Source organism: Lithobates pipiens, unplaced genomic scaffold (genome assembly GCF_037356315.1).
Source record: "Lithobates pipiens isolate NorthernLeopardFrog02 unplaced genomic scaffold, aLitPip1_a1.2 Scaffold_18, whole genome shotgun sequence".
Lineage (NCBI taxonomy): Eukaryota > Metazoa > Chordata > Amphibia > Anura > Ranidae > Lithobates > Lithobates pipiens.
The window spans coordinates 554,746,161-554,762,008 of record NW_027507758.1 but is presented as its reverse complement, the minus strand read 5'-3'; the positions used below and the strand labels follow the sequence as shown (position 1 = coordinate 554,762,008).

The following is a 15,848-nucleotide window of genomic DNA, read 5'->3' as shown; positions in this document are numbered from 1 at the left end:
AAGATACTGGTCCATCCTGCTCAAGGTTTCACATATCATTCCCTATTCCTTATTGAATTGCAAGCTCTATTGAGCAATACTGTAGCAATTGTCTTTGTGTTTGCTGTCTGTTGTAGTGCATTAGTGTGTTTCCTATAAGTCTCAATACCAAGAACTAGAGAACATTGGAGCACTACATACTCATAACAATTTCTTACCTGAAACCGTTAAGTTTGGCTGACTGGAAGCCAGGAAGCGATTGATAAGATTTATTGAACTGGAGAACAAACAAAATGTAGATATGGGATTAGGAACAACATAGATATGGATATTGTTTAATGTTTTAATGTTTTACAGTAGATCTAAAGCTATTTTTTTGGAGGGTGAATAGTGAATGTCTTAGGGAAGTAGGGATGTAGATGTAGTGTGGAGGAACTAAGAACTCCTATCATATTTTTTTCCTTTCCCTCCTGTCCCAGAGACACAGAAACCATTGAGATGGAAACTCTCTGAAGTGAGGGCAAATCCCCTATTTAGTTGTCACCAGAACAGGTTAATCAAATGAAAGGTTTCCCTCAACTTCTGTGACAACTATAAACTTCTGGATTTCCCATCACTTTATGTTCTGGTAAGAGTGGTCACCAGGACAAACAGAGGGGGTGGTTCTCCCCAGTGGTGACACAGACCGCAATAGAAACTTAAAGCGGAACTTCGGTCATTTTTGAAACATTTTAGCTATTAAATCTTCTGCCCTTGTTGTTTTAACTTTAGATAGTAAAACATTTTTTTCTGCCAGTAAATACCTTATAAAGACCACTTTTCACTTTCTTGTTTGGTTATTAGCCTAGGTTCATGACATCATCTACAGCTCTCTCTCACTCTGGTGAGAGTTTGCCGGGGGGGGGGGGGGTCATAAGAGGGCCAATGAGGGCTGCAGAGCTGGAGGTGTGCATCTGTGTAAATCCAGGAAGTAAACAGGCAGCAGTTTCAGCTGCCCACATTTAAAATAGATGCAGCCAGACTCAGTGGAGGGAGAGTTCTGCAGCATATTTGGCAAGTACAGAATCACAGTATATACAAAATAATAAGCAAAGTGGTTGGAGGGAAGCTTCAGAATAGCAAAGATGTTTTTATTACAAATTATGTGAGCAGACTGCAGTTCCTCCTCAACATAGTCTCTCTCTACGCCACTCAAAAGGAAAAAAATATATCTGAAATAACAGACATTAAACCTTTTTTTCAATTTCAAAGTCCATTATTTAGCTAAAATATAAAAATAATTAAAGTGATTTAAAGTCTTGTTTTTTTGCTTTAAAAATAACAAACATGTAAGGGCCGGTTCACACTGCGGGCGATGCGAGGCGACACGACTTGCCTCGCCGCAATCTGACAAGTCGCCCCCGTTCTGTACAATGGAATCGTTCTGAGAGGAGCGACTCGAGTCGCTCCGACTCAGAAAAAAGGTTCCTGTACTACTTCTGGGCGACCTCGGGGCGACTTGCATTGACTTCTATACAGAAGTCATTTGCAAATCGCCGCTGAGGTCGCGGCAGGTCGTGGCGAGGCAAGTCGGTGTCGCCTCGCATCGCCCGCAGTGTGAACCGGCCCTTATACTTACCTGCTGTGTGCAGTGATTTTGTACAAAGCAGCTCAGATCCTCTTCTTCTCAGGTCCCTATTCGACTCTTCTTGCCCTTCCCTCCTGTTGAGTGCCCCCACAGCAAGCAGCTTGCTATGAGGGGCACCCGAGCCAAGTCACAGACAAACGGTTTTCCCAATTTTTAGTCCGTCGCATAGATTTGAAACATGTTTTATTTCTAGGTCCGTTTGACTTTTGGGGAAAAAAAGTCCGCTGGAGCCCACACATGATCGAATTGTCCGACGCATTCCGGTCCGCCGGACCAAGTCTGCCAGAAAGTCCAATCGTGTGTACGCGGCATTAATGTCTATAATTGAGTCCATATAGAAATTCAGTGTAATGTGTCATTTTATACATACAGGCGGTCCCCTCCCCTAGTTACAAGCATCTGACTTACAAACGACTCCTACTTACAAACGGAGGGAGTGAGAGGAAATCTACCGCTAGGAAGGGAAATTCACTCCTGTTATGCCCTGTACACACGGTCGGACATTCACATACACACATACACATGACATACACACTATGGCACAAAGTTGTCGGGAAATCCAATCACTCTGTACGCGGTGACGTACAACACGTACGACGGGACTATAAACGGCCAAGTAGCCAATAGCTGTGGTCTCTTAATTTATTCTAAGCATGCGTGGCACTTTGTGCGTCGGAATTGTCTACTTGGAATTTAAACGATCGGATTTTGTTGTCAGAAAATTTTAGATCCAGCTCTCAAACTTTGTGTGTTGGAAATTCCGACAGAAAAAGTCCGTTGGAGCCCACACATGATCTGATTTTTCAACAACACAATCCGAAAGGACTTTTTCCGTCAGAAAGTCTGACCGCGTGTACAGGGCATAACAGTTATTATGGGAAAAAGATGTCTCCACTGATGCTTTATCACCAAAGCTTGTTTCCACCACAACCCAAAATTTTCCAAATCCAATTATCATTGGGACAGGAAAAAGGTGAGGTGAAATCTTCTGAACAGGGGCACAGACAGCAAAACAAACATTACAGGGGTGTTAACCCTTCCCTATGCTGTCCAAAAAGCTTCAAAAAATAATTTTTGGCTGGAGCTACACTTAAAAAATGTGCCTGTTCCGACTTACAAACAGATTCAACTTAAAAACAAACATACAGACCCTATCTTGTTTGTAACCTGTGGACCACCTGTATTCTTGTCACCTGCATATTGAAACCTACCGAACTTTCCAGAATGTTTTTGCAGTCTTGATATGCGGATGAAGTTGTGTTCAGAAAATCAGCTGTAAATTCTTTCAGGATTGTGAGGCTCATTTTTGTGGCAACTGTAGAATAAAGCATACATCATGTCAAACTAGCATGGTCCTGGATGATACTGGGTCCTATACGGAAGTAAACAGTATTGCAGCCATAACATTATAAAAACAACAGAAAAAATACCCTTATGTTGCTCCGTGCAGAATGAAACTTATCGAGTAGGTTGTATGTAGAAATAGATAAGGACCTAAGTGCTACACAGTAGTGTTAAATGAAACAAGTAAGCAGAGTCTGTGTATAAGGCCAACACATTTCAGGGGCTCAACAGTGTCCCTTTCATCAGGGCACAAAGGTAGTTAGAAACTCTAGGTGATGAACTTGACATAAGTTATTGGTTCTATTGGTTGAACTAGATGGGTTTGTGCTTTTTTGCAGTACAATGAAAGGGCAGCCATCAGGAAAACTCTCCAGCAGCTGTAGGTTGTATGTAGGCTACTATAACTGACCTCTAGTGGCTGGCTTGGTTGGGATGGTGATTCTGTGGCTTCAAGATTTTATGAAGCCGCTGCCTGTGAACAAGCATGTAGCAAGTGAAGTGACAACTTTCATCCAATTTTCTTTTGAACAGAAGTCAATGTAATTAGTAAAGGATTAGTTTGCTTTTACCAAAAACTGATTATGGAGGTAAGGTGCAGCTTTTACCAAAGTTGAATAATTCCCTTGTTATAGGTGTAGGCCACTTACGTACCTATCGAAGTTGGGCCAAAAAACTCCCCAAGATGCCTCCTGTCCTGCTATGTTGCTAGCACATTGCTAAGACACTTCAAGCTACTAATTATCACCCCCATAATCACAGGAGTGTGCTCTTTCCCCCATTCAAATCCCTTTGTGTGCACACTCTATCCCCTGTTGCAGTAGCTCTGATCTCAGATTATGCTAAAATGCAATTCAGCTTAAGTCCTAAAAAGGACAGCAGGTTGGAGACTGTCCAACAGAGGTGACTAGCTAGGAGAGGAATGGACAAAACAGCATAAGATAGGTCCCATGGCTTTTGAGCCACTCAACTGTTATTGCAGCTACTATGACTCTTACCATGTATGTATATATCCTTTCAGTGGCGACTGAACTTGAAATGCTTTTTCAGGATTTCTGGATATTCAGAAAATCCTAAATTTTATAAAGGGGGTTTGGCAGGTCTTTCCTCAACCCTTGGAATTTGTATGCAGAATGTGATAACACATGTGCATAGCCAATTTATACACACATACATGGGCCAGGTTACAGTGGAGCCAATTACCTAAAAGCATGTTTTGGCGTTTGGGAGGACACAGGAGTACCCAGAGGAAACCCACGCAAGCACAGGGAGAGTATGCAAACTCCATGCAGATAGTGACCTGGGTGGGATTCAAACTAAGAACAAACAAGGCTGACAGCACTCAGATGTTGAAGTGATTTATTATGAAAAGTGTCTGCAATGATCCAACCTGTATGCCCGGTGAACTTGCTGGGGATTTATTCATAAAATAGTTAAAAGCAGTACATAATCCATAAAGCATATAGTTGCAACGTTACCACACTGACTTTGAAGTTGGCTCTGGTACTGATGGATCACTGTATCCAAAACGAGGAAAGCCATGGGGAAGCGCCAACCACTATGGCTGCAAGGTGCAACAAGCAGTAGGTGTGTCCAAGCTGGACCCACCGGCGTGTGTGGATGGTGTCACTGGAGCCCTGGGCGGTAGCATAGTAACCGAAGAAGGAAGCTGATGTGGCCAGTGTGGAACGCATGCGTCCCTGTTACCATGACAACGGGTTTCACACTCATTCGCTTTTTTTAAGTTGAGATTAAGGGCCCCCATGTTGCAAGGTAGGTGTACCAATTACTAAGCCAATTTCTTCTATTAAAATTCTCAAGGTAACAATTCATACATACACAAGACACATACTGTTGATCCCTCACCTGTTTGGGGCTGGCAGAACTGAGTTGGAAATGTTGAGCTCTTGATGCAACTGCAGTCACTGACACCGGAACATGGAGCGTACATGGCACACACATCAGATGACCACATATACCCTCTCTCACAGGAACACTGCACCACTGATCCTGTTTGGTTACAAGCTAAGGGGAAGTACAGGAATACACAAGGTGTCAGAAAAGTGAATCGTCATGTTGTTCAGCTAGACTTTGCATGCAGAACTCAAATAATTCAACCCTGGCACATTGAGCTGGAGAAGTTCAGTACAATCCAGCATGGTATGACCATTCCTAGCTCTTTCTGCTAAGGTTTTTTTTTTTCTTTCCAGATATGACCTACATCAAAACTAAAGGCAAAGTATTTTCCTTGCATAGAGTAAGGGTGGGTTTTATAACCCCTGACAGTTTTTGCCATCTGTTTCCATTGGGGCAATTTCCCTTCACTTCCTGTCCTATAGCCAAAACAGGGAGTGAGAGGTAATCCATCCATAATGAGGGAATTCCAGGGTGTCACCAGAAATAATGTCCCCATTGGAAGATTTCCTCTTTATTCCTGTTCTGGTGACAACCCAATATTTGGAATTTCGTTTCACTTCTTTTTCCCATGATAATGGTAAACTAGACAAATAGAGAGTGAATCTCCCTAATGTGGGCACAAAAATCAATAAAGACCCAACAGTTCCAATACCTCTCCACTCTATCCAAAACTAAAAAAAGTTTTGCCTTTAGTTATACTTTAGAGGTATGTAAAAAAAAATGCGGGGCCCCTGCTTGGCTTATAAGTTATACACAGGGCACCAATAAACATGCAGGTAATGATGTACTTTTTTAGAAACTCTAACATGCTTTGCTACCTGTGTCATATATGCGCTCTATAATAAATATTTTTTGGGGGGAAAAATACATTTAAATTAAAAATACTTATAACAACGTATTTGGAAAAATATAATATTTTTAAAAAAAATACCAAAGGCTATTTACTTAAAATTTTACCATGCTGATAACTTACCTGTGGTCACTTTTATACTTGTGATATTAGTGTCTCCAGTGCCCAGAGCCAAGGGAAAAGTGAGATTATTGGCTAGGTACTGCTTTATTTGGATAGCCATTGAAGGGTCAGGAATACTAATCTCAACATCCAGAATGTAGTCTATTAAGAAAAAAGACACGGAACAATTAGCATAGTGTTGTGTTTCCAATCATATACATCAAATTAAGATGAATGAATTTAAAGTGTATCTAAATCCAAAACCAAAAACATAATATGCTTCAGTTTACCAGTCCTTAGATTTTGTGGCTGTATTCTTTTGTATTTTCCATTTTCTTTCCCTTTATTTTCATCTGGTGATCTTGCAATCCTGGTTGGCTACACTCAATCCTCCACTGAATCTTTGGAGGGAGCCATGGTTCTCACTCAGGTTACAAACATGTCTACCATTGGTTATATCCTTCATGTGCAGAGTAGACTGGTGGGATTAGTAGTTGCCAGAAATAAGATAACATTGCTGTATACTTCCATTTCAACTCACAGGAAGTGACTAGCTAATGAAAATGAATGCAGCCACCACATCTAAGGACTGCTAAGCTGCCATATATTAATTTTATATTCTTGTTTTTGTTTTGTTCATTTTTGTTCAGAGATCTAAATTCTAAAATAAATTAGTCATCAATCAGAAAAAGAGTTAGGCCCCTTTCACACTAACGTCCCGTTCAGGCCCGCCTAAGGGTCCTTTCACATGGGGCGGATCAGTTCTGATCCGCCCCGTGGATGTCCGTTTGCTCAGCGGGGATCACTCCGCCGATCCCCGCTGAGCAGGGAGATGACAGGTCTGTCTCCGCACACTGTGCAGGGACGGACCTGTCACAGCGCCGCTCTCCCCTATGGGAGATTGGGTGACGACGGACCGCAGTGCCCGTCGTCATCCGATCCGATCCGCAGACGGATGGAAAAATAGCTTTTTCCTCCGTCACACTTTTTCGGATCGGAGCGGGTCGGATGTCAGCGGACATGTCACCGCTGACATCCGACGCTCCATAGAGCTCTATGGAGCACCCGTTCAGGTCCGCCTGAAAAACTGACAGGCGGGCCTGAACGGGACGTTAGTGTGAAAGGGGCCTTATACATTTGTTAGTGTGTATTTTAACCAAAAGATAGGTACTGCATGCATTACTCAAAAAGACCTGTAGGTGGCGCTGCCTACTTTAGAAAGACTAATTTCCCCAGACTTCTAGGAATGGAAAATCCACTAATACTGTCAAAATATCAAAAATCACATAAGATAAATCATTCTGTTTGCTTGTAATTTTTCTGAGGCCGTACATTGCTTGTCATATAGACAGATAGCTAGTCAGGCTGAGAAACAAAAAAATACATAGCCATCAAGTTCAACCAAAGGACAAAAATAAATATATTAAGGACCGCTATCCTCAGCTGTAATCCTGCAGATGATTCAGAGAAAAAAAAAAAAAACAACTTTATAATGGGTGATACAATTAGTTCAAATGGGGGAAAAAAATCTTTCTTGATCACTGAAGCAATCAGAAATTCCCTGAATCTACCTTTTAGCCCTTGTACACACAGTCGGACATTCCGACAACAAAATCCGTCTGATTTTTTCTGACTGATTTTGTCTGAAACTGGTGTTGCATACACACGGTCGGACAAAGTTGTCGGAAAATCCGATAGTTCGGAGCGTGATGTTCGTTCATTGCGACGGGACTACGTTGCGGCTAGTAGCCAATAGCTTTGGTCTCGTAATTTGATCTGAGAGTGAGTGCCACTTTGTCCAATCGGAATTCTCTACAAAACGATCGGAAAAAGTCCGATCAGATTTTGTTGTCTGAAAATTTGAGGTCCTGCTCTCAAATTTTTTCAGACGGAAAGAGTCCGATAGGGCCCACACACGGTTGGATTTTCCGACAATATAATCCGATCGGACCTTTTCCGTCAGAATTTCCGACCGTTTGTACAGGGCATAAGATTGTAAGCTCTCACGAGCATGGTCCTCATGTATTGAATTGTATTGTAACCATACTGTTTCCTTGTATATTGTAAAGTGCTGCACAATCTGCTGGCATTATATAAATCATGTGTTATAGTAATTTAATAATTATTAAATATTATAATAATAACAAGAATAAGAATACAATGTTATAATCTACTATTAATAATAACTGGTTATACTCTGGTCATTTAGAAACATATCCAGCCTTTTCTTGCACCCATTTACAAAGTGGTTTAATCCACATTGTCACAGCTCTTATTGTAGATTCATTGAGTTGACTGTGGACTATTAGTGCACTTGCAACAATAAGAACTGAGTATTGTCTGTGATCCTTTTTTTTTCTCTTTATTTGCACTAAGATTTAAAGGGTTAGTTCACATTTACAAAAAAATTCTCATGCAGATAAGGAGAGCCAGTCGATAAAAACAAACTATGCCTTTCTGGTCAAAGTTAAATAATGCCCTTACAATGGTATAGCCCATTTATGTACCTCCCAAAGCCTGGCCAACAAAAACTCCCAGAGATGGCATCTCCCCTTTCCTGCCTTGATGCTAGAATGTATTTTATGTTAATGATGTATTTAAACAAAGTGATCACATCCCTGTATCCTCCCCTTATCCTTCTCGTCTCAAGAGAGAAATAATTTAGTTGAGTGGCCACATGACCAAGCTTTGATCACATGGTGTCCTCCAAAGGGCAATGTGCTTTTTTTAAGTGGCAGGCTATGTATTTCTCTGATGACTCTTCCTTTAAATAGACATTGCAATTGGTTTACTCCTGAAAATTAGAAATGGAGAATGGGGTGCCCTGTAGTAGTCTTAAGCTGGCCATACACCGTTCAAATTCTGTCTCGCTCCTAATAATCTGGCTGAGATTGGCTCAGGGAGTGGCCCTCTTGGCTGCCTCCTGATGGACATGCCATAATTGAAAAATTGATGGGTCCAGGCCAGGCTAAAAAAAAACTGTTGGCAAACAGCAGCTGCACCCAATCAAATGCAAGCTCTGTTCAAGTAATTTGACAGCCAGTGAGGTCGACTATCACAATACAATAGCTGCAGCATGAAATGTGTCCATCTACACTGTATAGCACAGATATAGGAATCTGTTAGTCGCCTGGCTGCTACATGACTGGGCCAGCAGGCAGATCAGGTAAGATAGAGAAAAGTCCTTTTATACTTGATCTGTGTCATTAATTCAAAGCACCGAATTGGATTCACATGGTGCAGCACAGAAGAGAAGTGAATCAGAAAGCTGGAACAGATACTTAATGGGCATGTCCACCCAGAACTGGGATTTCAGTTTTGGGTAGATGCCATCAAGTTGGACCATTATCTGGCTTTTTTTTTCATGCCACAGGCTCCCCAGCAGCATAGTTTACACGCCTGAGTTCCAATCCCACTAGAAGACTGAATCCATTTTTAAATGCCGTACCTTCCCTGTTTAATTCTGAGTTCAGTTTACAACATAGAATATGCAGCAGGAGAGGTGAGCCTCCATAGCAGGGGTTGGAAGCTCTGACAAGGAGATCTTACTGTTGACGCCCCTGAGAATTATGAGAAGGCACCGTATTGTTGTTGGGCGGTCTAACCCTCCAAAAGTTTAGAAGATAGAGAGCATCCTATTTATCACTCAGCTATCTGATCTAAGGCTTCATATTTATGTCCAGGGATTATAAGGGAGAGGTTGTACCAGCTCTGCTATCTGTTTCAAGACCAGATACCAGCTGCAGCCCTAGAAAGCCAAGGCCAGGAGGGCCCGTACAATCATGTGCTCACTATGGATACCAGACGGTTTAGAGTTATACATAATAGTCATTTTTACTCTGCTGAGAAAATAAAGGTCTGCAAGAAAAGCCAAGATCTGTTACGAAAGGAGGGAGCTTTGAGTAAAAGCAAACTATGTGTGTGATTGATGTTTTAAGATGAATGACCTAATATTTCATTAGCTTTTTTTTTTCTCTGCATTTCCCATACGGTGTTGCCTGAAATGCCCCCGTTCTCATAATCAGTGAAGAACAGCTTTGGTTACACCCCTAGATGGCATGGCCTGATTCAAGACTCTCAGTGCCCATGGCATACTACATGGCAAGCCACATGCAGTACCTCCCAAAAGGACTTCAAAATAAGGACAAAAAGTACAACCAGGCGGTATAGTGAGGAGGGCCAAAAGGAACGAAAAGGCCTCCTCCAGGCCAATCTGAAGCTCAGTAGAGCCTTCTTATAGCAAAAAGTTTCTACTAGGTGCTGTGCAGCATGTTGCGGTGGTAATTATTCACACAGGTGGATGCCATAAAGAACTTGTTTTGAAGTATGCACAAAAAGTTCACAACAGAACTGGGGGGTGGGGGGGAGGAGAGCGTCTAACCGGGTGCATGCATGGTTTTCAGCAATGTGAATGGAGCGATGCTCAGCCTGACTGACAGCACCTATAAAGAGGATAGAATGTGGTCTAGCCATCTTGTGCCCAAACGGGAAGGCTCCAGAGGGGTCAGTCTCTACACTTTCTCTCCTTGTCAGGAACCTTTCACTACCGCTAACGTTGTCCCTTTCAGGCGGGTACCTTTCCCTGTGCTGCCCGCGTGCAAAATTCATGCCAAACCTAGGAGCCAGGCTTAAATAGGCTCTGACTGACCCAAGAAGGCTGCCAAAGTCACATGGGGTGGCAGAATCCAATAGGACTTCCCCAGTGATCCAGGAAACCATAGAGGAACCATGACTTGACTCCCTCTCCAACAACAGTGCCGCTGTGAGAGTGCCACCTGCAGTGAAGTAGACTTCACCTGCCTACACAATTTCATCACAACTAGAAGAAACATGACATGTGATGTCAGACTGGAGGGTATGCTCCAAGTAGGATGGAGGCTTTAAAAAAACAAAAAAATGAAGAAGGAGGCAGACTCGATGGACCACTTAGTCTCTTCCTGCCATCATTCTTCTTTATTTCTAATTTTGTTAAAGAAACCACTTAGTGATTGAATTTTTATCTCCAATTGTTCATCTGTTGTGTTCTTACATTTTAAGAGAATAATTGGACATTCAAATGTGTACATTTTTAATAAAGCCTGAGGAATAAGGGTGTTGTAAAACTTTTGGCCAGTAGTGTATGTCTTGGCAAATAGTAACAGTATCAGACACAGCGTCAATAAATGCTTTGTTTACCCAGAGCCCTGAAGGACAATTGCACCGCGTGCATGTGACTGAGAAGACAGGAAAGATTATAACATTTTCAGTGGTTAAGGTGTGACTAACAGCTTTGTTTGCTAATCTAGATCTACACAAGCTGTTTTTTGTTTTTTTATCTTTTCAGCTGATCCTCCTGGCTTTTTACAACTACAAAGCTGTTCTTCAGAACACTAGACTCCTGGTGCACACATGACCTCTAGACTAATGTTCATATATCTGTTAAAGTGGAAGTAAACCCTCCTATTGTTTTCAGCCAAGGAAGCTGCCATCTTGGCCTCCGTTTAATCTTTAACTGCCATGAAGCTGCACATGTGATCAGTTATGACACCAGCCATTGACTGGTTTGACAGTTTGGTTGAGAGCACAACCAATGTGACAGTTAGCATTTCCGGCATGCCGGGAATTTAACTTGTTTTTTAAAACTGTTAGATCGATGGGTTTACTTCCACTTTAAGCTGCTTCACTTTATGTATAACACTACACTTGTTTTAAATATTTCTAAAGCTAGCTATACACTGTTAGATGTTCATTCGAATGTTCTTATGAAATTCAAAAAAAAATATTTGATAGAGAATTTGATGATGCCATCGAGTCATTTAAATTTCATTTGAATGCCATAAAACCTAACTCCAGGAAACCTAATAATTATCCCCTGCAGTGGGGCTGCACCCAAAGTGCAAGGGTTAAAGCGGTTCTTCACCCTACAAACAAAAAATAAGTCAGCAGCTACAAATACTGTAGTTGCTGACTTCTACTATCCAGAGATCTAGCGCAGTCCTCACCTGAGCCTGCTTTTCGACCGTCTTCAGGTCCAGGAGCTGACATGTTTACTTTTGGGAAGGCAGCTGTGAGTGCTTGCGTCTTCACAGCCGGCTACCCACTGCGCATGCACAAGCATTGCTGCACGGAAGGAAGGGAGGCTGAGCTTCCAATCAGATTGCCTTGGCGATCTGACCGAAAGTAGGAACGGGTACCTGTGAAAACTAGTGCCCAAACCTAAAAAGAACGTGGGGAGGAGGCAGACAAGCTGAACTTCCCCTTTTGGGTGAAGTTACACTTTAAGTGCTTGCTTTGGTCTACAGAACATAGAAAAGAAGATCTAATTACTCGATCCTTAACACTGCTATACAGGTCTCCTCGGCATCTTCTTCCTCATGCCCCAGTGGTCTAAGGTCCTGAAGTCATCAGGACTGATGCAGGTTCCATAGACCTGACGCTGAGGAAACATCTACTGTTGGAACATAAGGGAGCACCATCTGCTAGGGGAGCGGATGACCAGGTGAGTTAAATTGCAAAAACTCTCCCCCAGTCTAAGCAAACAGTTAACTCTTGCAGTAGGCTGGATTTTAACCAGGTTTGATGATAAAACATTATTAAATCTAAGGATATTCATTGTGGTGCTGGCTTTTTGTTAGAAGATTTTCAAATTTCCTGAAGTTGTGTTTTAAAGATTTCTTTGAGCCCCACTACATAAATGAATTCCCAAATGTAGTAAAAAGGTTCCCTTTATTGCTTATGAAATCAATGAAGCAATTGTGGATACACTATGTATACACTATATTATAAAAAGTATTGGGACACCTGTCTTTACATGCACATGGCATCCCAGTCTTAGTCCGTAGGGTTCAATAGTGAGTTGGTCCATTCTTTGCAGCTATAACAGCTTCAATTCTTCTGGGAAGGCTATCCACAAGGTTGTGTGTCTATGGGAATGTTTGACACATTTATGAGGTCAGGCACTAATGTTGGATGAGACGGCCTGGCTCGCAGTCTCCACTGTAACTCATTCCAAAGGTGTCCTTTCGGGTTGATGCATTTGTGTATCAATAGAACCACACAGACTAATAGCCGAGGATGACCTAGCCTAGCTTCTGCTCCTCCCTCCTCCTTGCCCTCCCCCTCTCTAAGCTAACAGACTGACTGTAGACTCTGCTGCCCGCTGTTAACTTTTTTCTGTGAAACCAGAATTTCAGGGAAGCAGCACTAATAAAGCAGGAGCTAGCAGTATTGAAAGTTGTAAATTGCAAGTGATGGGGTAAGAATTTTAGCAAACAGTATATTGGGTAATGTTTATTTTTTTGTGCTCAACATGTTAAACTAAAAATTAGTAAATAATATAATCGAATTAGTACATAGTAGGGGAGCAGGAAGGAATTGTCCAGTGTATAAATAACCCCCTACGTTTTTTTATTTTAGGCCTCGGTGATTCATGCACATCGGCCACATTTAGCTTCTCTAACCTGCCGCTCTGATTTAAAATTTTCTTTTTTATAAATGTAACCATGCAGATGAGTTTGGCAAGGGTAGGTAAGAAGAAGCGGCTGTCCCAATCCATTTTTATCTTTACAGATGAGGGTTAGCACTGGGCTTATGATCTTTTTAAGACTGAAAAATGTTAGTCAACATTGACCCATTTTAATTTTATAGTTGCGTATTACATGACATTTGGCTATATAATCAGTAATTTTATAGATTTTGAGGCAGCGTTTAGAGGAAGCAGTCATAGTTATGGCCATCCTGCCAGAGTTGGTCTGCGATGGACTGTCTACTGGACCACCAGTGCTCCACAGCAATTCTGAGTTGTCTTCTTGATCCTACAGGATGGCACAACAATCTCTGTAGAGTTTTGGAACAGCAGGACAACCTTTAAATTCACCCTAAATTTAAACATCTGACACTTAAAGCTTCTAAGTTGATGATTAAAATGTTCTCATTGTCAACCTTGCATAGATTAATCTCCGTTTAGTTTAGAGGAGTGTGAACTGAAGAGTTTGTTTAATGAGTGAGCTATGCCCTCGTTCGTGCCAGGTGGTCGGGCTGTTGTTAGCAACACTTAAAACACTTCACCCTCAAATCCCTTGGTATTATCAGGTTCTAAACTATTTTTGCAATGAAATTACAGCCCGTGGCTGTCAAAAAGTCAAAACAAACAGAAAGGCTACATAGGGGTTAGCAATCTGCAAAACATCAGTGGTAAAGTAACTAGCCGTCCCAGCATTTCTGGCCAATGACTCATATACCCTCATAGCTGTCCCAGTTTTGGCAAAATACCTTCATTTTTTAAATTTACAATGGACCACCGGTTTAACATGTTTTCCAACTTAAGCAGCCCTAGTTTACAAATTTTCCTAAGCCAGGTGGTGCCGACAAGGCCACCCATGGATTGAATTTCAGCTAATTCTATAGGAATCATCTGAAATTTGAGCCACAAATAATAAGTAAGTATACATATACTGTATAAATAGCATACATATTACAATAGCAGACACTGAGCATGCAGTGAGCCATATGGTCTTTATACTAGATGAGAGATGTGGGTCATGTGCTTCCTGCACATGGGCCTATTTGACATATTAGCTCTAAATTAATCCATCTTATATCGCAATATAATTAAATTTAAAGCCCTTCTCTTAATTTTCAATAGAGTTGGTTTAAACCCATAGATGGGGATTTATTAAAACTGGTACACACAGAATCAGGTGCAGCTATGCATAATAGTAACCAATCAGCTTCTAAATTCAGCGTGATAGATTACGTTTTGACAATAAAACCTGGAAGCTGATTGGTTATTATGCCTGCACCAGATTCTGTGTGCTCAAACTTTATTAAATCTCCCCCACTATGTCCAAGCTGCAGCCTAAGGGCATTCTTTGTGCCACCCTCAGGGCCTCTGAAAGCATTGATCTGTGTTTCCCGATTGCCCTGTTATAGCAGTGATTTCTAGCAGCCTCATGTTATTGTGCCTCCAGCCTCCAACAACTTCTTTAGCATGTTCACAGATTTCTGACAGTCTCCTGCTGCATATCTGCAGTCGCTGATCATCTCTTGTATCATGTCCAAAGTCTCTGACCATTTCTTGTTTCATGTCCACAATCTCTGGCCATCTCTTCTTTCATGTCTGACCCTCTCTGGTATCATGTCTGCAGTCTCTAACCATCTCTTGCATTATGTCCCCAGTCTCTGTCCATCTCATGTATTATGTCCGTAGTTTCTGTCCATCTCTTTCATTATGTTTGCAATCTCTGATCATCTCCTGTATTATGTCCACAGTCTCTGACGATAATGCCTTTAGTCTTTGATTATATCCTGTTGTGTGTCTGCATTCATTGATAATAAATAATAATTGAACTGTGTGTGCTGCCCTTTGGCGATGTCAAGGGCCACATTTGCACCCCCTATCATGTCAAGAAAGTGGACCACTACTGGCGGCTTTTTTTGGTGCGTGTGTCTAAGTGGGAAGACTTACCTTCACTTCCTAAATCAAGATACAACAGGATGTGAGAGAAAAATCTGAGGAAATTCCCTCTAATGCCCCATACACACTATCAGATATTCTGCAGATTTTTTCCTTCAGGTTTACCAAAACCATGTAGTGCAAGGGCCTGCCTGATTGCATACACATTGAAACTCCCAAGGTTTGACCTCATATTATATGGTTTTGGTAAGTCTGAAGGAAAAACTCAGCAGAAAAACTGATAGTGTGTATGGGGCTTTAGGCAGTGTCCCCAGAACAGGCATACCATTGTTAGATTTCACCTCTATGCTTATTGCAATGACAACTCAAAATTTAAAATTTTCCCTCCCATCCAGTCTCAGTGATCATGGCTATTAGGACAAGTAGTGAACTCAGTTCTCCCTAACAGGAACAGAGACAGCAATAAAAACCTGTCAAGGGTTCCAACCCTTTCCTACACTATCCGTTATAAAAAAAATTTGGACACACTTATTTGCCAGTGACTGATGAAAAACCAATAGGCACAAAGTCATTCGGCATCCTGCCAATGGTCTACATACTCTCCATAGCATACAGTTAGTACAGATCTACAAGAATTC

At 41.7% G+C, this 15,848-nt stretch overlaps 1 protein-coding gene across 2 annotated transcripts in view; it reads right to left on the bottom strand.

Annotated features, from left to right (window-relative positions):
• Positions 1–15,848, bottom strand: part of LOC143988958 (adhesion G protein-coupled receptor F5-like) — a 285,381-nt gene that overhangs the window by 52,848 nt on the left and 216,685 nt on the right. For both annotated transcript variants that reach the window (XM_077488916.1, XM_077488915.1), the window contains exons 4-7: positions 5,838–5,978; positions 4,814–4,972; positions 2,818–2,921; positions 198–256 (exon numbers count right to left, since the gene is read on the bottom strand). In XM_077488916.1, coding sequence (XP_077345042.1) covers positions 198–256; positions 2,818–2,921; positions 4,814–4,972; positions 5,838–5,978 — 463 coding nt within the window. The remainder of the gene's footprint in view (positions 1–197; positions 257–2,817; positions 2,922–4,813; positions 4,973–5,837; positions 5,979–15,848) is intronic.